The 25,885-nt window shown below is 33.7% G+C and overlaps 2 protein-coding genes and 1 pseudogene across 5 annotated transcripts; 1 reads left to right on the top strand and 2 right to left on the bottom strand.

Annotated features, from left to right (window-relative positions):
• Window positions 1-5,364: 5,364 nt before the first annotated feature.
• LOC130817927 (urease accessory protein F) lies at window positions 5,365-8,205 on the bottom strand. Of its 2 annotated transcripts, none has more exons than XM_057683899.1 (2): window positions 7,944-8,205; window positions 5,365-6,319 (listed from the first exon to the last, which is right to left on the bottom strand). In XM_057683899.1, exon 2 carries the CDS (start codon window positions 6,266-6,268, stop codon window positions 5,537-5,539), a length of 732 nt encoding a protein of 243 aa, XP_057539882.1. In that variant the 5' UTR covers window positions 6,269-6,319; window positions 7,944-8,205; the 3' UTR covers window positions 5,365-5,536. The 2 variants fall into 2 exon arrangements, with proteins under 2 accessions (XP_057539882.1, XP_057539881.1); XM_057683898.1 differs by having other exon boundaries at window positions 5,365-6,296.
• Window positions 8,206-9,857: 1,652 nt separating this feature from the next.
• LOC130817926 (RINT1-like protein MAG2L) lies at window positions 9,858-17,337 on the top strand. Of its 3 annotated transcripts, none has more exons than XR_009043895.1 (6): window positions 9,858-10,251; window positions 10,426-10,530; window positions 12,679-12,797; window positions 12,953-15,466; window positions 15,547-15,619; window positions 16,782-17,337. XR_009043895.1 is itself a non-coding variant. In XM_057683897.1 (4 exons), the coding sequence occupies exons 1-4, from the start codon at window positions 9,957-9,959 to the stop codon at window positions 14,864-14,866; spliced, it is 2,433 nt and encodes an 810-aa protein (XP_057539880.1). In that variant the 5' UTR covers window positions 9,878-9,956; the 3' UTR covers window positions 14,867-16,486. The 3 variants fall into 3 exon arrangements, 1 of the variants encoding a protein (XP_057539880.1); XR_009043896.1 differs by lacking the exon at window positions 16,782-17,337 and adding an exon at window positions 16,391-16,520 and having other exon boundaries at window positions 9,878-10,251; XM_057683897.1 differs by lacking the exon at window positions 16,782-17,337 and having other exon boundaries at window positions 9,878-10,251; window positions 12,953-16,486.
• Window positions 17,338-18,494: 1,157 nt separating this feature from the next.
• LOC130818591 (L-ascorbate oxidase homolog) lies at window positions 18,495-22,122 on the bottom strand (annotated as a pseudogene).
• Between the last annotated feature and the right edge of the window lie 3,763 nt (window positions 22,123-25,885).

Raw genomic sequence — 25,885 nt, 5'->3', positions numbered from 1 at the left:
ATGTCGATCCTTATAATAAAGCAACCACGTCGATGCCTAATCTTGACCTTTCAGACTTCTATTTAGATGGCGATGAAAATGATAAAGAATACGAAGAAGATATTTGAATTTTTCTTAATAATGTTGTGGCACTTATTTAGTTATATTTCTTTTTATATGCAATCTCCTTTTTTTTATGTATTGATATCACCTTATGTTAATGAAATTTTATTTTAACTATCTATTTATTTAATATGAAGATGTGGATCAGTTTGAAAATGGAGTCAAATATCAATGCCTCCTAGATAGTGGAACAACTCACACTATACTAAAGCACAAAGAATATTTTTCTGAGTTGAAGATGGTGAAAGCAGATGTCACCACAATCTCTGGAACCACTACACTAATAGAGGGATATGGAAAAGCTAAAATAATACTTCCTAATGGGACAAAGTTAGTAATTAATGATGCTTTATATTCAAGTAAATCTCGACGAAATCTCATAAGTTTCAAAGATGTACGCCAAAATGGTTATCATTTAGAAACAATGACCGAAAATCATACTGAATATTTATGCATCACATCTGAAAAATGCGGCAAGAAAAGCATTCATGAAAAATTACCAGCATACTCATCGGGATTATATCGCATTAATATAAAACCGGTTGAGATAAACATGGTGTCTAACCAGAAGTTAGATAATAAAGAAATGATAAATTTATGGCATGACCGATTGGGTCATCCTGGTGTGGGAATGATGCGAAAAATTATTGAAAATTCAATTGGGCATCCAATGAAGAAAATGAGAATTCCCCAACCAAATGAATTATCATGTTCTGCATGCTCATAAGGCAAATTGATAATCAGACCATCTTTAAATAAAATCGCTACTGAAACTCCTAAATTTCTAGAAAGAATTCATGGAGATATATGTGGGCCAATTAATCCTGCTTCTGGGCCATTTAGATATTTTATGGTATTGATTGATGCCTCAACACGATGGTCACATGTAAGTCTCCTACAAACTAGAAATGTGGCATTTGAGAAATTACTTGCTCAAATCATTCTATTGAGAAATCAATTTCCAGATTATACAATTAAGCGAATTAGGCTTGACAATGCCGGAGAATTTACATCTCAAACTTTTAATGATTATTGCACATCAATTGGAATTGAAGTAGAACATCCAGTAGCTCATGTTCATACTCAAAATGGTCTGGCTGAATCATTGATTAAAAGACTCCAATTAATAGCAAGACCATTATTAATGAGGTCGAAATTGCCATCATCTGCGTGGGGACATGCAATAATACATGCATCGTCATTGATAAGATTGAGACCAAGTGCTTATCATAAATATTCACCACATCAATTAGTGCATGGTCGAGAACCAAATATATCACACTTGAAAATATTTGGATGTGCAGTATATGTCCCTATTGCGCCACCCCAACGTACAAAAATGGGTCCACAAAGAAGGATGGGAATTTATGTTGGATTTGAATGCCCATCAATTATCAAATATTTAGAACCAATGACCGGTGATTTATTTAATGATAGATTTGCAGATTGTCATTTTAATGAGACAATATTCCCATCCTTAGGGGGAGAGAAAGTGGACCCAAATAAGAAGGAAATAGATCTCACATGGAATGCAATGCATTTGAAAATATATGATCCAAAAATGAATGCTTCTGAACAAGAAGTTAGAAAAATTGTCCATAATCAATATATTGCAAACAGATTACCTGATGCATTGTAAAGAAACAAGTCTTGTAGATGAGGATGAAAATCTCAGAGAAGAAGAAAATAATAATATCAAAGATAACAATGAAATTTCGATTAATTACTTTTCAACTAAAAGGCAAATAAATCGAAAGAATGTTATTGTTAATGATGCACTTGCTCATTCAATCGCCACCGAAATAACACTTGATGAAAATGATATAGAACCAAGAACGATACAAGAATGTCGGCGTAGGAATGATTGGCCGAAATGGAAAGATGCTATTCAAGCGGAATTAATCACTTGAAAAACGAGAAGTTTTTGGACAAATTACACAAACACCAAATGGTATAAAACCGGTCGGCTATAAATGGGTGTTTGTAAGAAAAAGAAATGAAAAAGATGAAGTGGTCAGATATAAGGCACGACTTGTAGCACAAGGTTTTTCCCAAAGACCAGGGATTGATTATGAAGAAACGTATTCTCCAATAGTAGATGCGACTACACTAAGATTCTTGATAAGTCTAACTATCTCAAACAGTTTGCAAATGCGACTTATGGATGTTGTGACCGCATATTTATATGGTTCACTTGATACACACATTTATATGAAAGTCCCTGAAGCACTTAAGTTGCCAGAAAACCACCAATCACGAGAAATGTTTTCCATAAAGCTGAAAAGGTCACTTTATGGACTAAAACAATCTGGAAGAATGTGGTATAATCGTCTTAGTGAATATCTCCTGAAAGAAGGATTCAAAAATGATCAAATCAGTCCTTGTGTATTTATTAAACGGACTCAGGATTTTCTATAATTGCAGTTTATGTTGATGATTTAAATATCATTGGAACTCCCAAAGAGCTTGAACAAACTGCAAAATATTTGATGAAAGAATTTGAAATGAAAGATCTTGGGAAAACAAAGTTTTTGCCTTGGATTACAAATGGAGCACCTAAGGGGTGGAATCTTTGTGCACCAATCCAACTATACAGAAAAAGTGCTAAAAAGATTTCATATGGACAAAGCTCATCCGCTGAGCTCTCCAATGATAGTACGATCATTAAAACCAAAAGATGATCCATTTCGACCTTGTGAAGAAGACGAGGAGATTCTTGGCCCTGAAGTGCCATATTTAAGCGCAATTGGAGCTCTGATGTATCTAGCTAATAATACAAGACCTGATATTGCTTTCGCTGTTAATTTATTAGCTAGATATAGTAATTCACCAACACAGAGACATTGGAGCGGAATAAAACATTTGTTACGCTACCTTCGAGGAACTAAAGATCTTGGACTATTTTATAGATCAAAGCAAGATGCTACACTTGTTGGATATGCAGATGCTGGATACTTATCAGATCCCCATAAGGCTAAATCACAAAATGGATATGTATTCACATTTGGAGGTACCGCAATATCTTGGAGATCCACAAAACAAACACTAACAGCTACAACATCAAACCACGCAGAATTAATCGCCCTTTATGAAACAAGTAGAGAATGCGTTTGGTTAAGGTCAGTAATTGGTCACATTCAAGAAGAGTGTGGGATAAACTCGATAATAAATTCTCCAACTGTAATTTTTGAAGATAATACCGGTTGCATTGAACAAGTTAGTGAAGGCTTCATAAAAGGGGATAAAACCAAACACATAGCACCAAAACTCTTCTTTGCACATGACCTCCAGAAGTACAAAATAGTAAAAGTCAAACAAATTCAATCAAGTGAAAATCTTGCAGATCTATTCACAAAGTCCCTTCCATCAAAGAGATTCAAGCAACTTGTATATAAACTTGGAATGTGTCATCTACGAGATATACGTTGAACTCAGGGGGAGAATCATATTTACTACACTCTTTTTCCCTTCGTTCAGGTTTTTATCCCATTGGGTTTTTCCTGACAAGGTTTTTAACGAGGCAATATTAAATAAAAATATTGTAATAATATTTTACTCTTTTTACATAATTAGAATGCATTCAAGGGGGAGTGTTGAGATATAGTGTGAAAGGTAATTAATGAATTTAGCCTAATGTGAATGCATTCAATGTAATTGTCAATGAACTTGCCTATAAATATGGAAGTTCACCATTGTAAAAACTACACCAATGAGTAAAAACATTTCTATCTTCTAACTTTTACTCATTCTACTTCCTCCTTATCTCTCTAATTTTTAACACTCTTGATGTTTTTATTAATTAATCTTCCATAAAGCACATGTATATATACATTTCAATTCGCAATTTGGAAAAATAATCTCACAATATGAAACTAGTCGAAATAGATTATAGAATACTAGTATACCCACAGAATGTATAACTTTATATTTGTATAAAGTTTTTTATAACCATATTTTTCTTGTTAGCAACTTAAATTTATTAAATTTTTTTAGCCTCTTTTACCCATCAATTATGAGCATTGACAATAAATATAAAGATATATTTCACCTGTATGGTTTAGCACACTTTTTACAGATGTCTACACAACTACCTGTTATTGTCAAAGAAATACTACTAACTATTTAGATTTGGTGTATACGCTAGATATACATATAGGCAAAAAAATAGATACTTAATCAAAATTTACCCTTTTGAAAAATTGGTAAGTTTAATTGAAACTCCCAATGTTAGCATCTTTAACTAAGCTGAAGGATTTCAGAAGCAATTAAAAAAAAAATTCAACACCCTTTTATCAAACATATAAAAACCTCTATTATACACTCCCTATATTTATAGCCAAAAACAAAAAATTTAAATTCCCATTTAATCATAAAAGTGTAAAATTCACCATATCTCGTATCAATTTTAAAACCCAAAAAATCTTAATTTTCACAAACTGTAAATTGTAAATCATGTTTTTTGAAAAATTGAAATTAAAAGCCTTAAATATATAATTTTTAGACCGAAATCGACTCAAACAAAACATAATCACACATATACCTTGAAGAAGTTTAAATTTATTTATATTCTAAATAGTAGATCTCTTTGTTTGTTTTCAAAAACTCACAAAATATATCAAAGAAATAATCATGGACAGGTTTTTTAAAAAATAAAGAGAAAGATTCATGAATGAAAAAAAATAAATAAAGAGGGATGCACATCTAAGAGAAATCTTATGGAATAGATATAATAATTATCCATTTTGAAAGATGGTACCATTCTACCAATTCATAAAATAGGCAAGTATTTAGTAGTTTTCAACGGATGCTTTTGAATTAGCCTAATTTACCCTTATGGGATACATAAAGGTTCGTTCTCAAATTTATTTTGTGAGGTACACGTGACATCTTTTTATTATTTTTAGTTTTTATTCTCAATACGACATGTGTCATAGTGATTGTCGTATTAGATAATTATAATAATGATTATTTTTTTGTATTGAATTGAAAACATTAATTTTTAACATATATATTTATGATTTTTGTGGTATGTTTTTTATTGAATTGTTTTTATTATGATTCACCAATAAATTCATTCCAACATAACTTTTTTAATTTTTAACTTATCGTACAGATGGATGGCTTTTATAAAGATAAAAGGCACTTAATATGTTCCTCAATCCTCATTTATCATTTATCCTTCTAATTCTTTAGAAAGTTAAAAATACTTTTACTGTATAAATATAAAAGATCATCTCCCTTAGTTTTGTTCCCTTTTCTATCTACAAAATTCTTCCATCCAATAATCCAAATATATTGTTAGCCGAACAAAAATGAATCGGATAAATATACATTTTACTTAATTTATCAATCAAAAAGCTATACATAACCAACATTCAAAATAAGATCAACCCAAAACAAGATCATTTTACTACATTGAACAAAATAAATTCATCTAAGAGCAGAACATTCTTGAGAACAAGTAGCCATGGCAGCCTTGCACAACATCAATCAAAGGTGCAGTTTGGCATGCATCATCAACATCACGATCTTTCCACTTCTTCAAAATCGTCTCAGCCTTAGAAGCCACCCTATGCTGCAAAACAGCCCCACCTTGAGGTCCTATTACATTCAGTCTTGTTGCAGCAGAGATTACATCTCTTAGTGTAATGAACAGGTAAGCCCTCTGAGAGATGTCAGACGACAGCCCGAGAAGACCACAAACGAGTCCGAATATGGGAGCATGGTGGAAAGAAGTAGCCTGATGACCACCTATTGATTCCGTTCTCATGGCTTTCAAAGTGGGCAATTCAGTAAACATGGCTGCCGCAACTCTCATGAGTGCGGAGCCTTGGGCAGTCGAAGCTTTGCGAGCGACTTCGTTCGTTAGCATTGCATCCAACATTTTGTCAAGCTTATGCCAAGTTTTTATATCAGGTGAAATGGTAGTAGCATGTACAAAAGGGAGAAGTAAGCTCCCGGTATTTTGCAAGATTTGGATCACGAAAGTTTCGAGATCTTCAGGGTCATTGACTAAACGAGCTTGTATTCCAGCCTCGAGACCGAATGAATGTGCAAAACCACCTGTTGGCAATAGGGAATCGAGAAGTTGCCACAAGCTCCATTCCGAAGAGTAGCTTGTTGAACACTTTTCAATTTTTCTACTTCTTTTGATTTCATCTTCCATTTGGAGGATAACTAAAGAGGCACAAAATCTACAATATAGAATTATGAAGAACTGTATAAACAGAATCTCTAGTCAAAAAAGGTTCTGCCTAAGAAGATAGTTTCACATATGCAAAACAAAAAGGCAAATGAAGCTTAAGTAAGCAACATTCTTTTCTTAGGAAGTTGCTTTTCTTCTCATTGTGTCAATCCTTAGCATCAATCGAACATTAACAGCCCGTTTGATATTTGGTACTAAATGGTGGCTATGGTAATGAAAAACTTATGTAATTTGATAGGAATATCACTTGACGAGTTTAATAGTCATGCTTATTCTTAATTTTCTTTTAACAATCTCAATTTTTTTCACAAAATTCATTCCAATGCATTACCATTTGATCATGTACTATTAGGTGGTAATGCTAAATTGTGAATAAAAAAACTTTTTTATGATCAACTATCATTACCATGGGAATGACATGATATATATCATGAAAATTTACACTACAAATCATTCTCATTCCAACCATATATTACCAAACGGGCCATAAGTGTTAACAAATCAGAACAAAGTTTTGAGTACCAATTTGAGATCTAGATAGATAATCAAAATCATGAGACTTCGCAAAAACTAATGAACCCTCATACTATGCTTCATTTTGGGGTCCTTTAAATAAAACAAAAGCGACTTCATCTCATACCCATCTATCCCTTCACATTCGCCCATATAACCCAAATACGTGAGATCTTATTGGGTCAAAACTCAAAAGGATCATACATTAAGGAACGAAGGAAGTATATATAAATCTAAAATAAAAATAGTTGTGGTATGCAATGAAAAGACTGGCAAGAATAGCTTACAACAAATTAACAATGACTAGGAGGGTATTGAATAAATAGTGACACGAACTAGGATTTTTTTTGTCCATACATGCTTTGGCAAGATCAAGTTTTGGATCCATAGATCTTTGGCAAAATCATTTTTTGATCCAAACCAAAGTGTAAAAACAAAGAACATCACATCGCAAAGCTTGACAAGCATAACCATCAAAATACTCAAGAGATTTTCCTACTATTTCTCAAGAGAATTCGATGGTTATACATTGGAATTAATTTGTGAAGAAAATGAGATGATTAAAGTAGAACAGGCATAACCATCAAAATTCTCATAAAATTTTCCTCTGAAAATTACACTAATTTTCACTTATCATTCCGGGTGCACGATAGCGACAACAAAATGGGCCCTTAAGTGACTCCCATATGAGCAAGACTAAGAGTCGAGGGCACGCAACCTTAACTTTTTTAGTTGTTGGAGATAACAAAGAGTTGTTTTGGATCTAACTCTTGGTAGCAAATTGTTCTATTAAAATGGCAACTAAATTGAACAAAGGGGGTAACTTTTAACTTCTAACCAACACAATCTAACCAGTAAGCCTCTAATCTCTTCCTAGTTCCTACATTCTACAGGTAAAACAACAAATCAAAGAACATCAATTTTACACAAATTTGATTAATCCCAGTAACAATTGGTTATTAGTTTACAATATTCTAAATATTGATAAGGTAAAGTAAATTAAGGAAAGAATTCCTGGCTTAGTCGAAACCCATAAATAACTATATAAATAAGTATTTATTTCACAAATTAAAACAACAAAAGTGGTTTGGAATCAAGGAAATTTGACTGAGAACAGAAGTACCTGTAATTGTTGCCCAATTGATTTGTGGGAAAGATTGGGAATGAGATGAATTGAAGATTGAAGTTTTGTTGCAAGAGATTTTGTATTTAAGTCCTTAATAAAGGAAAGTATAGAATCTAAGAACAATTTGAATTCATTGACATCACAAATGGGTAGAATCAAACAAAAGTGGGAAGAAAATATCTTTGATTTGTGCCCAACGTGAGAATAGAGACCACGACTCGTCCACAATCACTTTTGAGAACTATGAAACAAAATAAGCTTAAAAAAAAAAAAACTTAAAAAACTTCCCCAGTTTCATTGTACACAAAAAAAATAAGAGCTGACTTTTCATCTCCTAAGGTTTTATTTACCGGCTCTTTTTTATTTAGGTTTAAATTATAATGGTTTGAAAAATTTTTAATCAATGACGGTGATTTGTAAATCACTATAAAAAAGATAAAAAAAAATAATAAAACAAATAAAATAAAAAAAGATAAATTAAAATAACAAAACTTTTACCCTATCAAATCCTATTATATAAAGGTGATTTGTTACCTTTATAAATATAATCGTTATTTATTAAGACTTTCGTTAATTGTTTTGAGTATTCAAACTTGTTTTTATTTTGTGCGATGAAATTGACTATGATTAGGTGTTTTATAAAAATATATATTAAAATACAAATTCTTGTGAGAGACCAATTCTAATTGTACCGGTCCATTACATATTTTTTAAAATATTATAAGTAAGCATTAAGAATGATATAAGTAGACATTTAAAATATTGAAAGTAAGCATTAAGAATACGATAAGTAAGGATTAAATATAATTAAATAGTCATTAAAAATACGGTAAGTAGACATTACTCTTTAATAGACTGAGCTTGGGATATGTCTGTTAATAAGATGGTCTCTTGAGAGACTAGATGATACTATTAAAATGCCTAACTTCACTCCTTCCAAAGTCTCATGCTTCTCTAAATACCACTTCCTTTTGACTCTTGAGTGTTTTTATTGTAATATGTGTTTCTCTAACTAAGTTAAGTATATATCTCTAATTTTCTAATTTGTGAATTTATTATTAAATAATAATTAATTTTTCTAGCATTTTTTTGAGTTACCCTAATTATTTAATTAGGATTGATGTTCTTTGTGTGTAGATGTCAAATATTGATATTGATGAAAAGAAGTATAACTATAATGACGAAGTTAAATATAATTAGGATTTGAGCAACTTTGATCCATGTCATCATTTTGTAACATGTTGGTTGTTCCATGATGAAACTTGAGGTTGTAGTTATTATATATATATGGGTTGATCTAGAAGGTACAAAATAATATAAAGATATTATTATTAAGCCCGAAAAAGAATATTTTCAATGTGAGTTAGTTAGCTTGAAAAAGCAATTAAATGAAGTTTAGACCATTCAAAGAAGGGAGAAACAAAGAGGATTATGAGAAAATTTTAAAAGTAATATCGAATATTGTAGTATGTTATATTGAGGAATAAAATGTTATTTATTATGGTTTTTATTTTATACATAAATGTTATGGTTTGAAACTCTTATTGAATATTAATGAAATAAAATTATTAGATAAATGATTAAAGAATTTTGATAGTTAGAGAGGTGGAAGAATTAATTAGAAGGTAATGAAAAATGAAAGAAATAGCAATTAATTCCTCTATTAGAGTATAAGTTTATCCTAAGGAAAGGCGGGAGAATTGTTTACTTCCAAATGAGGGAAATAAACCTTTTTTATTATCTTTTCTAATTTATTTTTATTCTACCTCTATCACAATTATTTCAAACTTCATTTACATTTCTATTTACCTTTGAGATACTCTCAATCCAAACCGCCCCTAGAATTTTTTTTAGGTCGCGTTACGTGAGAAATTCAATAAATTTACCGATCCCATCGGGCCACCCGTTTGAAAAAAAGGGAACATCCACCGCCGATACGAATTTTCTAATTTTATTGCAAGGTTTCTTTATGCTTACACAGACACAGTAGCGCATACTCTAAGCAAAATCATGGAAAACAACAACGAAAGTATGTTACCAAAACTCAATGAAATTCCAGAAAATACATTAGGGTTTATCAACAATCATACATTGAATTCTAATCCCATTGAAAACCCTTCAAAATTTGAAGATTTAGCTATTAAGCTTGATTCCAAATGTGCCCACCTTCAAAACCATCTTCAAAATCTTCACAATACTCTAGGAAGTTTGTTAATTTCTTCTACTTCTCGTTCGATTCACACCAAATCATTTATTGAAGATTTTACGTTTAATTTGGAGAATCTCAGCATCATTTGTTCTCAATGTAAGTTAAAATTTTAATTGTTTTATTGGATATTCATTTTTTCAAGTATTAAATTAATATAACCCATACATTTAAAAAAAAATAATTGTTATTATTTTTGTGGGTATTCATTTTTTCAAGTTTTAAATATAACCCATATTTAGTTTTGTGAATTATTTTTATTATTGTGGGTAGGTGAAACCAGGGAAAAACGTAGGATTTTTGAGAAAATTGTTGGGAAAGATTTGCCATATATTGCGCGGGAGTTGCGGCGGATTGAAAAGTTACGCGAGTATGCTGGTAAGTACATGTTAATTTTTCTTTGTCTTGTAGTTTTTTTAAGGAAATTTGAAAATTTGGGGATTGTTAAAATGAGTAAACTTAGTAATGTGATTTCTTATATTCTTTGTATTTCTGGTTTCTAATTTTGATGACCTGATTTTTATTGCTGATGTGGGTGTTTATGCATTTGTGCTAATTTCTATCTTGCAAAATAGCATTTACACAAATAGATTGTACTTTTTTCCATTTTTGTTTGCTCACATTTTGTAGCCATCTTTAGCAAATACTTCATTTCATAAATGGATTTTTTGGACTGATTTTACACATGCTTTGAAATGGATCTATTTGTGGATGTTAGCTGGCTTGGTTGGTCAAGTACACATGTATGGGTACCTATGATGTGATATGTACTTGTTCATGTCACTTTTTTACTTCATTTGATTTGATGTAGGGAATAGAGAATGTAAACAAACATATTAGCCAAATCAAACTTAGATGAAGAAGTTAGGTTATTATGGTTTAATTTATTTTGATTAATTTGTCCATTTACCATGTATAATCTCTTACACAAAGTGTGCCTAAATGATGAGTTGCAACTAAAAAGTGACGGATGAAGTATTTTGTTGTCTAATCTTACTTGTCATTGACTCATACTCATCACTTATCTTTAGTAAAAATCAATTAGGATGTTGATGATGATATGTATGAGGTTACACAACACAGATTGGCTCTGTAAACTTGATACTTAAGAGATCAATGTATACATTTATTTCATTAAATGTAGGGATTGGAGTGGATGTGGTCATTGAGCACTAATTAGCTTCCCAAGCTTGATGCCTAAAAGACTAAAGTTTCATTATCAAACCTGGTGTTTCATTTTTTTTCCTTTTTCTGATATTGCAATAATTATTAAACCAGGTGTAGTTGTCTCATGTGTAATCTGAATGGGTAGTAATCAATTTGGAATGATTCTTGTCAATGAGTGGTTAAATCTTGGGTTAAAGAATCATGGATTTAGGGCTAAGTTTTTTAGATGGAACACCTTTTTTCAATTCTTTTCTTTCTTGGTGAGGAAGCTTAGTTTTAAAAAGTGTGCCTTGTGCGCCTTGAGCTCAGGCTCGACTGAAAATGCCTCGGCTAGGTGAGGCAAAGCCCACTACAAGAGGCGTACGCCTTGATGCTCTTCACGCCTTGTGCGCCCTGTGTGCCTCCTTGTTTGGTATGGTTATAAACTTATTCTTGTTTGTTCGAAAAAGAAGTAAAAACAAAACTCAAATTTATTAGAATATGAAGTTTGAAAACCCGTTGCTTTTTTAAGACAAATAAAATACATACGATGCGAAGAAGAAAATAACGTTGGGAATTCTTCGTATTCTCATTATAATAGTTTTGTGCTAAAGTGGTGTTTACTGCTAGAATAATAAATGTTTTCATGCTTGTTGATTCTAAAATATGAATATCAAGTTGTTTGAAGTATTATATATGTTTTAAAATTGTTTTTTAATCTTTAGCAAAAAAGTGCGCCTCGCATACAAAAAGCTCACGCCTTCGACTTGTGCTTTGCGCCTAGGCTCTAAGGGCCTTTAGCGCCTCGGTGCGCCTCGCGATTTTTAAAACTATGTGAGGAAGCAAGGACGTAACTGGATGATGTTATCCATTAGCAGCTTTGGTTGCAGAAAAGAGTTGACAGCTGTGGAGAATGTGTGTCCGGTTTCCACATTTGAGTTCACTTTTAACAGAAGTGTTTGCAGCTGTCCTTGATGCACTTCCTTTAAAAGTGGAGTGATCCATTGTGTAAATGGAGTCCGAGAGTTTAAAATTATTATAGTTTTGAGATATAAGATAGTAATTATATAATCATTACTCGGTATAATGTACATAACTAATATTTTCTGTTTTCACTTTTTTCAGAATTGAACTTGCAAATTTTCAACATGCATTCCTAGTTTTCTAATATACCTTGAGCGTTCCCAAGGACATTTCCAATAATCAGATGCCAAAATTTACTAACTTCTTCCTTTTTGTGCTTGATCTTTCATCTTCTGCTGTTGACTTCAAAGTGTTTATTATGTTCTGTGTGATCTTGAACAAGTAGTACTTTGAGTTTCGAATCATTTGTTTCCTCTATGCTTGCTAGAACTTACTGATTTATTGAAACATTTCTAGGGGTTGCTCTAAATCTGGAAACCCTGGTTGGAGATTTAGAAGATGCTGTTTTATCTTCTCTGAATCGGCGTACTGGATTCATTTTCTCAAGAACTGAATCTAGTCCACCAGTTCCAGGAGTAATGACCAACTTTGCTCTGTTCTCTATACTTTCATGTGTATATAGCCATGAATGAACTGTTATCTCTTACCATATTAAAAGGAAAAAGGAACTATAAAGGTATTGTGTCCGACACTCAGACACAATTAATTACTTCTTTTTATAAAATTGCAGTATTTTCATGCAAAGCTGGGAAATGTTCATAGGGCTGTGAAGGCCATCAACATTATCGAGGATCTCCTGTTGGGTATCCTGAAAAATCATCCTCAGTGGTGTCATCTGTTGAAGGCTGTTGATGCAAGAGTGGATAAGATGATGGCAGTGCTTAGGCCTCAGGTAATCGCTGATCATCGCAGTCTTCTTTCTTCTCTCGGGTGGCCACCCAAAATTTTGGCGTCAAACACAAGAAGCTCAGAGGCTACAGGCATCCCGAACCCCCTACTTCTCATGCAAGGAGAGAAAAAACAGAGCTACCCCCAAAGCTTTCTAGCACTCTCTGCATTGGAGCATGCACAGTCGCGAAGGGAAGAACGGCATCATATTTTGTTGGGAAAGGTGAAGGAAAGAACCATGGGGCTTTGGGCTATTGATGAACTAGTGTCATCAATAGCATCGAGGATTGAGCATCATTTGCTCAAATGGACTGATCAGCCTGAGTTCATGTTTGCTCTTGTCTACAAAATTACACATGATTTTATTGAAGGCGTTGATGATGTTCTACAGCCACTAATTGATCAGGCTAGAATGTTTAGTTGTAGTGCGAAGGAAGCTTGGGTGTTCTCCATGGTGCAGTTTCTATCGGAATTCTTGGGGAAGAAAGTGTTCCCTGTTCTTTCTGAAAGATACCGAGAAAGGATCACCAAATCAGATGCTAGTTCTTCCTGGCTCCATCTGATTGATGAAATAATCAAATTTGATAAACGTATGCAATTATTTATCATTCCAGAAACATATCTTCTTCCAAGTTCAGCAGGAAGCATGTCAGCGTTGTCTTTGTTTTGTGACAGACCGGATTGGCTCCGTATTTGGGCTAAGGTAGAGCTCAAGGATGCATGGAACAGACTAAAAGCAAAGCTGAAGGATGTAAGAGCTTGGTCTACAGTTTATATACTAGAGAAAACTGAAAATGACCAGTATGTTCTGTCTACTAGTGAAGATTATAAAGCTCCGTTAGCTGCAGATTTTGCACTCACAACAGCTTGGGAAATGATCCAGCGTTGCCAGACTTTGCCGTGTACTGCACGTCGTATACATTTCATGAGATCAGCTCCCGGAAAGTTCCTTTGGCGCTTCTTTAATGTTTTGCTCGAAAGGCATAAAAGTGCCGAATTTCTTGCACATGATGCCGAACAAAATTTAGTTACAGTCTGTCAATTAATCAATTCAGCCCGATTTTCTGAATTTAAGTTGCAAACGTGGAGTGATGATGTAGATCTTTTTGAGCTTAGACTTGCTGAAAAGGGATTAGATATTGATCCTACGCTCAATGCAACAAATGACAGTTACTTTTTTGAAGAAGAGATTGAGAGCTTAATCGAGATGGAGACTAATTGGCTCATGGAATTAATCACTCATGTTCTACACCAGTTCGAGAATTACTCTTTCTACTACTTCCATAACGTGGAACGCTTTGAGGAAGTCACCGAAAGGGATACGAGTATATCGGATGATCTTGTTGTAGCACTGGATAATTTGAGAAGCCTACTTAATTTGTTTAGAGAACATCTTAATGCTAAAGACTTCCTGGATACATGGAGAAGTATAGCTGATGGGCTCGACCATTTTATATTTCACAATATTCTCGCTCTAGGCGTTCAATTCTCTGATAATGGAGCCAAACAGATGATATTTGATATGGAAGGTTTGTTCTATGCTTTTAAGGCTTTTTGTGCTCACCCAGAGGCCTTTTTCCCATGTATTAGAGATTTTCTTAAGTTCTTGAAATTGGATAAGAAGGCGGTGGAGGATTTGAAGGCGGATATATTACTTCATGCAAAGTGTTCTGATTGCTTGTTAACCTATAGTATTTCCAGTTTATCGGTAGATCAGACATTACAGATCTTAAATAACAGGATGTTTCAGGGCTGAACAATTTTGGCTGGTAAACTCTACTTTTTATTTCTTTTTTTCCCTGCATTTGACATATTTTCGTGTGCTGTAAGCATCATGTGTGTGTGTGCCCGCACTTAGCATGTTAACTTGCTTACTTACATTGTTCGAGTATGCTTAACTTGTCCTACCGGCTATCGCCACCAGTTCATTTGGGAAACTATTGATTCTTTTTAAACCCAAACTCTGATTTTACGAGTGATGAAATACGTGTAATTGACCTTATATTATCGAAGTTAAGACTTCGGTATTGGTGCTATGATGAAAGATACTACAAATCGTGTGAAGAGTGTGGAGGCCTTTTGTGACTGGAGGGACAAATTTATGATGGCCTCTTCCTTCCGCTAATATTTGTTAATTACTACGATCAATGTTTTTTTTGTCGATTTTGGAATATTTTACAAGAGCGAGAAAAGTGTAGCTATTGAAAAGAAGCAAAGGATAATACTCCTATGTAAGATCTTAAAACTGTGTGAAGCTCCAGATGATTTCAGCTGGCCGGGGATGCAAAGCTACCTTGATATACCCATTTTATTCCGATCACCCCATTGAAGAAGCGTTTTGTGGGAATTTCAGACAGTAAGTTTGGGGTTCGTATATGAATCATGGATACTTTTGCTAAACTATAGTTGCTCAATTTCCATTTTGTTTTGTGGCAGTGTCGATCGCAGCATTCTTAGAGTTGCTGGAGAAGATGCTGGTTCTCGATCCTGCACAAATGTTGATAATATGGTAAGGCTCTTATAGAAGTTTTACAACTTATCGGTTTCTTGTTATGACAAATCTTCACTCGTGAAATTCTCGACGTTGAGTACCTTTAGGCTGATCCTCGCCTAGTAAAACCAAGAGGTCCCTTTGTTTCCTCTTTTCTCACATTTTTTCTCCATTTGCATCTTTTATTTTGAATGCGTCACCTATTACATCTTACACTACGTTTAAAGAAATTTTATCATGCTGTTTTTAGTTCAACACTGAACTCGGTTATTTTCTTGCATTGTGAATTTGTGCCATGAAGCTTTACATCACCATGTAAGCAAGTGACCTTAACTTGTGCAAAGCGCAACAAAAACAGAGAAATAGTATAAGAAGATGAATATTGAATGGGTATCTTATGATTCCACTTCAATCTAGTATTTGTATTTTCTTATTATTAGTAGTTACTAAATACCTTCTATGGTATCTGCTCACAAATAAATGCAAGTACACTCTTAGCTTTATCTACTTCTCTTAGTGGCTTGCACTCAACTTAGTTAAAACAAACTCTTATCTAGAATTACCCTTACCCAACAACAATGGGTTTGAACAAAATTTCTCCCCCACAATGGTAGTGCTCCTTAATGCCCTACTCTCATGTTTTTCTTGGAGGTTGATGAGCATTAACATTGACGTGCATTAATAATTGTTCACATTTCACTACTTATATTTGGCATCTAAGATGTCTTAAATCATTTCTTGAGCTTCTTAAAGTTAGAATACGTGTAAAACATAAAGCCCGATGTTCAGGTAAAGAATGCCTGTTTAAGCACACAAAGTGCTTGTCCAAGAAGTGAGAGAACCAACTTTAGTTGTTCGAGCAAGAACGAGCACACCTCCATGAGCTTTCACAGACCTTGCCTTTGAATCTGCCTGCTGCTTGTTCAAGCATCTCCTTGCTCATCTAAGTAGCCAACCTATTGCACTGCTCATTTGAGTAGGAGAGCCTTTCTCGTTCGAGCAGTAGGCTCGCGAAAACCACTTCCATCAGCCTTTGCGTAGCGTCATCATCAGTGCAACCCCTACGATGCTTCCCACTCTTGGCTAGTCGTATCTTAGATGCTTGGTCTGGTGAACTCGCCAACTCATCCGACCTCCTCCACTTTGAGTGGCTTGACACTTGAATTAACTGCTTGTGCAGTTTACGAAGATATGAGTCATCACAAGAATTCAAACAAAGCTTTTGAAATCAACAACATATAATCAAACCAACCACCCCCAGGCCCCAACACGTCCTGTTTTGTCCTTTCGGTAGAATGGTCAAGGAATCAAGCCTGTTCTTAAAGCAGTTCGGAGCTAATCAATAGAAAAGACAATACAAGCAGTTGAACCTCAGGAACTCAACGTCTCCCTGAACATATCCACACCCATCCATCCATCCATCCATCCATCAGTAGTGTGTTCAAGGCCATACGTAGATTGAACTCACGTGAAACAACATGAAGCATCAAAAAGTCAGAAACTCCAGCATTATACTGCAAGGGATGGCAAGGGGTCGGATATAGGCCGGATCCGGATGGACTCGGATGCAGATTCATTTTCATGGTAAAGCCCAGATCCGGATCTGCGGGTCTAAATTTTAAAACCCAGATATGGATCATGGATACTGCGGATCCAGTGTTGGATCCGGGTCCAAAACGGGTCCAACTTAAATGGCTTGTTTGATTTGAATTTTGCATCGTATTTAGATTGCCATGCTGTTATATTCATTGACTAATAATAATAACTTATAAAATTATTAATTAAAAAATAGTAATATAATAATTATAATCTATCATCCATATTACTAGGTTATCCATTTTGTCTTCTAGTAGTCTTGTAGTTGGTCTTCAAATATGTCTAGCATGTAGAAAATTTTATGGTATTTGCTGATTTTAAAAGTAATAGATGAAATATTTGTTTCTCTGTTTTTTTTATGAAGATGAACTTTTAATTTTATTTTACAAATGAACTTAGGAATGTAATTACTTGAACCTGTAGCTATAGGTGCTAGTGTAGGTGCTATTGTATGTATACTTCAAGATCCTAAAACTAAATCAATCAATATGTAATTTTCGAGCTTCAGTAGATCTATGTAGTATAAATTATAAACGCATATCTTAAAGGTATTTTTATAATAATAACGGGTCTTAAGGATCTGTGAGTCTAGACCTGTCAATTTTAAGCGGATCCAAACCCGACTTGGATCCAATGGGTCCAAAATTTCAGGACCCAAACCCACAAAAATGGATCTGGATCTATGGGTCCGGTTCGAGTCCAAGATTTATTGCCATCCCTATCTAATGCACATACTTGTCCTATGCCAAATCAGCAGTCTAATTAGTTTGACCATAGGGGCAACTAGACCTAATCAACCTATGTATGGCTCTCAACCACCGATTCCATTGTTCCTTCTAGCCCTGACCATCATCATGGGTATTCACAAGGACCTTTCAATCTTCAAATATTCACAGAACTGAAACTTTCCCCATAGATGTAATCGCCCTAGCCATGGGAATCAAGGGGGCGGGATAGGCAGGGCAACATGGATCACATGGTATGCAAGCTAAACTCCATAAGGTGGTGGCTATACTAATTCTGAAGCAGTTGTTTTTGGGAAGGGATGATACAAAAAAGAAAGGCGTAATCAAACACTATCCACACTTAATCCTCATATTTTCTACCAATTCCAAGCCTTCAACCAACCTTAGCATTCCCTACAAATGCTTCTCAATCAACCTCGCAATTTTGTACCAATTGAATCTTCCAAGACAGCTAAATTAACCACATTACTAACCATTTTCTGACGAAAATCTCATGCAAGAAAAAGTCTATAGTACATATCTTTGACAGTGAGATTGAATAACAGGGTAACTTATAATGTGTAAGGCTTAGGCTTAGGCATATCTTTGACAATGCCACAAAGAATAGCATTATCAGGGAGATTGTATTCATCTCTAAGGACTCATTCCGGCGTCGGAACACTAACATAGAGTTGTTGCCCTAAGTATGCTCTCTCTAAACCGTCATTTCTTATGTTCCACAGACCGACGTTGTCGAATGTTAATAGTATAGCTGCCCATGATTTTGGGTATACTTGTATGGTGTATCTGCTCACTGCATCCATCAGATTGTAGTTCTTCCTTTTCTCAGGACTCCATACTCCTACTTCAATCCTGCATCTATTATGAAGATTGGGTTGTGTCATATAAGTTTACATTGATAATGAGTAGCTAAAGGATCAATTTGGTTGTTTTTGTGCGAACAAGTAGTTCGTTTTAAGTTACAGATTTAATTACAAAATCGTAAATGAAGAATTTGTGAATGAGCTAATAATATTAGATTAGCCATATAGAACGGAGCCTAAATATATAATGTTTGTATAATGATGAATATCATGTCTCTATTATGATGTAGTGAAAGATCCATTGTTTTATAGTTTTAGAATTAGATTATAATGAACTATAGAAATGCTGAACTAAATAATGTGAACTTTTTATTTACATTAAGTTGTTGATGATATTTGCAATTAAGAGTCAATGAATGGAACCACTTTGTTATCTTCAAAAAGGATAAAGATTGCATACATACTTTCTTCCCAAATATCGTTTAGGTGGGCGACACTCCAATGACATCATATAGTGGAACCGTTTTGTTTTCTTCAACAAGGGTAAAATTGCGTATATGCAATCTCTCCAAATTCTGTCTAGGTGGGCGACGTTTGAATGACATTATATAATGGAAATTAATTATGAGGAATATGAATAACAAGGAAACTTACGCGACTGGGAAGAAGGCGTAGCCAGCCAAATGAAAAGTCTGAACACTTCTCTCGTGATTTTCAAAGATGATTTCAATAAAATCTCTATGTTTGAAGTTAAGAACAATGGGGGCAAGAGTACTTTTATCAAGTTGTTCAATATTAGTTGGTGGATCATCCTTAATTATATCATATTTGAACACTTTCTCTGTGGTTTGATAGTACTCAGCCAACTTCATGGGTGTTTCAGGATCCACGTGCGAGACACCATTGATGGCATACCGGAGTTTGCCATCAAAAGTGCCAGCCGTGGTGGCTAACCTAACTGTACGAGTGATGTTTATTTGTCCGTAATGGAAGGATCCTTGAGGGTTTGGCCTAGCTGCACTTGCGGTTAGGTTCCACCTAAAGGACCTGAACTGGTTCAAGGACCAAGCCCATCCCGTGGGTGCCTCTGGTATGACGTTGGATGATGGTCCCTTTGCGCCTTCATATCGGATTTTTCCGGTGGCTTGGAGGTGATACTTGGTGAACCTCTAGGGAGCCAAGAGATATAAAAGCTTAGAGAACCCAACATTGTGCGTTTATGTTCTTGGTGAGATGTAAAGGGTTCACTTTTGTACACTCTTTTATAGAAATGTTGATCAAGCTGTGGAATGGTGATAAATGATTCATTTAGATTTGACTAGAACAAAAACTGTTACTTTTAAGTCATGTTCAATTGTCATTTGGTTCAATTTTATTTTGTTGGATTGTATGGGTTATGGGATGTAGTGGTGTTCAAACTGACCCAATGACCTGATATTTTACCTGACCTTGGAATCGAATTCGACTTGACCCCATTTCAAAATGAATTAAAATAATAAAAAAATCAATGTGGACACAAGACCGAATTTAAACTGACCCAAAACACTTTACCCGAAATTGACCCGATGACTCGAATGAATATCTCTAGCGGGATGTAACAATTTGAAACACAATGGCGTCGTTTGACAATTGGTTGGTTGATTCAATTGACTTGTTTGATTAACAGATAACATGGATTATGTTTATTAGTTGTTATGCTAGTTATGATTGATTCAACTGTTGTCCGTTTAATAGAGTAAATAAGAGCGAACAAGCCAAAGCCAATGAAAAAGCGAGTTATAGCAATTTTTTTTGACTTAAAAGCCGGCTTTAAAAAGAAGAGTTTACCTTAGAGACGCAACCATATAGTAATCTTTGGGAACTTGATCAGCAGTAACAAGAACACCAAAACATTGGCCAAGATGAATATCAAGTGAATGATATACATTTTGAACAGTATGTGAACCTTCTATTTCAACAACTTTCATCTTGTGAACTTGGATTCTAAAGTTAAGAGAGTTCTTCAACCCAACATTACAAACTCTATATTTGTATGTGTTCCCTGGCTTCATTGTAAACAAAGGCTCCTCCTTTTCATCACCAACTTTGCCTTGTTTTCCATTTATGAGTACACCATCTGGCATTCCTAAGGGCCTACCACTATCAAGGATTTTCTTAAGTGCTGAGTGACTTTGTTGGTACCAATCTCCGATGAGGACCGTATAATCGTTTTCTGGATCCGGGTATGAAACTGGGGTGAGTAGATGACTGTTTACTCGGAGCCCATCATAACCGGCTGCCTTAAGGAAGCCGGTGGTTGGGTAGTAATAGAACAAACCAATTTGATCCTTCTATTCGATTGTAAGTATTTTTATAATATTACTTTTAATAGTTAAATTTTGCATTTATCTAAAATTTACAAAGAAATCATGAACGTAAAGTACCATCTATTGACGTATTTGCAAACAACCTATATATGATGCAATATGCTTATATGTCTCGATTCAAATTACTATATTTCCGGTAAAGTTTCTATATGAAAATTGAAAATATAGCAATTTGACTTTATAGGGAAATTTTAGTTAACCATTCAACAATGAAGGGACACATGGAGAGGTGGCTGGCTAGGGTACACAGGAAATGACTTTCCCCTAAGTTGTAAATTTTCCTTTTCGGACATGAATTTTAAGCCCTCTAACAACTATAGTCTATCTTATCAAGAAAATTTGAATAAAATAAAATGTTTTAACAACTTAATTCCAACAATAAGTTTCGTGAAAACTTAATTCCCAAAATAAACGTCCGTACATCCAAACCTATCCTTGGAGTGAGTCGCTGTTACTAACAGCGACTTAGAAAAAAAAAAAAAAAAAAAAAAAAAAAAAAAAAAATATATATATATATATATATATATATATATATATATATATATATATATATATATATATATATATATATATATATATATATATATATATATATATTTAAGTCGCTGTTAGTAATAGTGACTTAATGCGTTTTAAGTTTCCAGTTCTCATTTACTTCCTCATTCCAACCTACGAGATTAAGGAGTTGACCAGTTAACTTTAAAGTCGCTGTTACTAACAGCGACTTAAGGAGTTGACTGGTCAACTCCCTAAGTCGCTGTTAGTAACAGAGACTTATGGCTTTTATTTATTTATTTATTTTTTGTCTTTCGCTGTTAATAACAGCGATTTACTCCAAGGCTAGGTTTGGATGTACGGACGCTTAGTTTAAGAATTAAGTTTTCACGAAGCTTATTTTTGAAATTAAGTTGTTAAATAATCTTATTTTATTCAAATTTTTTCTTATCAACCCCTACACTAAATTCCAATAATAATTTTTTTACCTCTCTCTTTATATCAGGTTTTGCCATTAAAACAACACATGCAAAATAAAAGAATATATAAGGGAGACTACCATGTGAACAACAATGGTTCATCAAGGTTGTTTACAACATTTAAGGCAACGACCTAGAATAAACTTTTCATACTTATCACTACACACGAGTCTCAAAAGTGTTGCACATTGTTGAGTAGATCTCTAAATTAATTTGAACTTAATTCATGTCATTGAATATGACATTCTTTTTACTCATAACAATGAATGAATGATCACTCATAATTACCTTTCCTAATTAAAGTTTTAGATTTTAGAAATTCTAAATGGTAACCCAATTCTCGACTAATCTACCCTGTAAATTAATTTTTTTTTTAAATTTAAAATAATTACTCTAAAGTCTGTCAAATAGAGCCACATGATTATATATGCTACAAAACTAAGTAGACGTTAAAATGTTGAAATAACTCAAATTACGTAGGAACCGAAACATCAATATAACTATATAAGATCTCTTTTATGGTAAAAATATTAGATGATAATCATTAAAAATAGTATTTTAATTACATGCTTTTTAATGGTATATTCACGTATTGGATTAAAAAAATTACATTAGTCTATTATACTAAAAACTGAAAGTTACCATATCAACTAAAAAAACTTAGTCAATGGAAAGTTGAAAATTACCATATAAAATTTCCTTTAAATTTTTACTGGGTAATGTCACGTGACAGAGTTATTCATACTGTTGTTATTCCACTAATCCCTTGAATTAGTTGATGTAGTATTGGTTGGAATATTAGAGTATATTAAGTGTATAAGTTAATAACAAAGTTTTATGAAAATAGTGGGACAAAATAAGTGTCCAAACTTAAGTCCAAACCAAAGAAAAAACAAGTGAACAAAGGGGACAAAATGGAACCAAAAGCTAACTTGGCTTTTGGTCTATATGGGTAAAATCCGAATCGGCTTTAAGTGATAAATGTTCTATTTAGGGAAAACATAAAATCGACTTAGCTTCAAAGGCATCTAAAAAAAAGCCATGTTCGTCCTTTCCTCTGAAATGCAATATTTATCCAGAACTTAAAGCCGACTTGGCTTCAAGTTGGTCCAAGGGAAAGTGGCTTTCCTCTCTTGATTGTAAAGTTCGAAGGTTATGTCAGTTTCTTGTTGGTTGCCATGCAGTTTTAGTAGTTGCAATGCAAATAACACTGATTTATTAGTTTATGACAAGTGTAGGAATCATTCATATACCTTTATAAATAAGGGTGGCTGCATTAAGGAAAGTAAGTTACATTTCAATCATTTTCTTATTTTGTTTTTCTATCTTCCCTCCTCCCATTGTTCTCTCTATATGTTGCTAAGTGGTAGAATCTTGAAAACTCAATCACTTATTTTCTGAGTTTACTCTTTCATAATCTCTTGTCTACACATTACTTTGCATATAGTGCTTATACTAAGGTGCAAACCACTGTATCTCAAAAGTGTATTTCAAGTTTTATGCCTAAGCACCATATAGGCGGAATAACACTTTTCGGAAAATCATTCTTAGTATATCAGTTTAGAATTAAGTTTTTGAAGATTTTTTAGTCTAAAAGATCTTTGATAATGTATTTGCTTCAAATGCATGTTCAGTTTATCTTCTTTGTAAGTTTTACTTCATAGTGATTGTAATAGGTTGCTTTTGTTTTACATCTTCATAGTTGGTGCTTGTTTTATCACTTCAAGTTCATATACATACTACAACAATCTAAAAGTGTACGTCTAGAAGATGCCGAGTCTTAAGGATATGGTAACCAACATAGTCAAGTTAGAGAAGTTTATGGGAGTGAACTTTAGAATGTGACAAAAAAAAAATGCCTTTTCTCCTTACCTCGTTGAATGTGACTTATATGATCTCTACTTTAGGCCGGAAGAACGAGAGGATGAAACAATGGAGGATTTGCGCAAGAGGGCAAAGTGGGATAACAACGACTTCATATGGTGTCGACATATTCTCAATGGTATGTTCAATTCTCTTTTTGATATTTATCAAAATATAGAATCTGCTAAGGATTTATGGAATTTGTTAGAAGGAAAATATATGTCGGAAGACACAAGTTAGATATTTCTTGTGAGTAGTTTTAACAACTATAAAAATATTGACTCTAGACCTGTCATGGACAAATTTCATGAATTAGAACATATTTATTCTTATCTTAAGCATCATGATACTAAGATGGATAAAGTTTTTGTTGTGTCTAGCATAATTGATAAACTACCAATCTTAGAGGGATGTTAAGAAAACTTTAAATCATAAGGAAGAGGACATGAACTTAAGTGAATTGGGTACTCATCTTTACTTTAAATCGAAGTGAGTATCTAGACTCAAAAGAGTAGGAAAATTAGAATTCCAATACCTCTTCTATCAATATGATAGAGATAAGTCCTAACCACCCAAGTGTAAAGTGAAAGGGCAATAATGCAAGTACTTCTTCAAAAGGAAAATTCGCTAAGGCCACTAAGCCCCATAAAGAGGGTTGTTGGATTTGTGGCAAGCTTGGGCACCGCAAGAATGATTGTTACATCAAAAGAAAAATAAAATCTTACGAGGAAAAGAAAGAAAATGGGTCTTCTAGCAATGACTCAACCATGAAAGGTATTACTTCACAAAATGATATAAATTACGGTTTTGAATCTTTTGATTCAAATCAAAATGATTCAATTTTGAATATTATGCGAGATGAAGTATTATGGTAGATGGATTCGGGGGCCTCATGGCACGTTTGCAAAGATAATCATTTGGTCAAGACCTTCACAAAGGTTATTATGGAGAAGCTCTCTACATAAGGAACAACTCTTCAATCAAAGTCTTAGGCAAAGAACAAGTAGAACTTATGTTTACATCGATTAGGATATAAGTTTGTATTTGAATATGATCAGTGTATTATCTCTAAGATAAGTGTGTATATAGGTAGATGTTGTTTGCTATGTAATCTATTTAAGCTTTTTTTTAAAAATAATCTCATGTAAATCTTGTTATGAATGTTTCTAGAAATCTAGTTCTTGTTTGTGGCATCATCGTTTGTGTCATGTTAATTATACGAAAATGTTTCATATGTCTAAGCATCATACAATTTCTTCATTTGATATGCCTAAAGAAAAATGTCACACATGCATGTTGAATAAGATAACTAGAATACCTTTTAGAAGTGTAGAAATAAACACTAAATTACTTAAATTAATTCATAGTGATTTATATGATTTTCATTCTATTCGTCCTTTAGGAAATAAGAAGCATATGATAACTTTTATGGATGACTAAGAACAAATAAGGTGCGTGGTAAATATCATTCTTGATATGCTTGAGTGTAGTCCGGTATCGACTCCCATGGATGGAAGCTTTAAATTGTTACCTCATGAATCGTTCTACCTCTCAACTTTCATATTCAAAGATTCTAGGATATTTAAATTGTTACCTCATGAATAGTCCAACCGTGTAGGTGTAATAACGTTTTTAGCAAACTATTCTTAGTACCTCAACTTGGTATCAAGTTTTCGAAGACTTTTAAGTTTAAAAGATCTTTCACAGTGTGTTTGTTTCAAGTGCAAATTCAGTTTCTCTTCTTGGTAAATTTTACTTCACAGTGTTTGTAAAAGGTTGCTTTTGTTGTACATCTTCATAGCTGGTGCCTGCTTTATCTCTTTAAGTCATATACATGCTTTTGATAGTATCTTGCCAGTTCTTTGTTATGGGCTTATGGTTGGATTTGAGGGAAAATTTGAATAAAATAAGATGTTTTAACAACTTAATTCCAAAA

The sequence above is a fragment of the Amaranthus tricolor genome, chromosome 7 (assembly GCF_026212465.1).
Source record: "Amaranthus tricolor cultivar Red isolate AtriRed21 chromosome 7, ASM2621246v1, whole genome shotgun sequence".
In the NCBI taxonomy this organism is placed as follows: domain Eukaryota; kingdom Viridiplantae; phylum Streptophyta; class Magnoliopsida; order Caryophyllales; family Amaranthaceae; genus Amaranthus; species Amaranthus tricolor.
The sequence above is the reverse complement of the archived record's forward strand: the minus strand, read 5'-3'. Positions and strand labels throughout refer to the sequence as shown.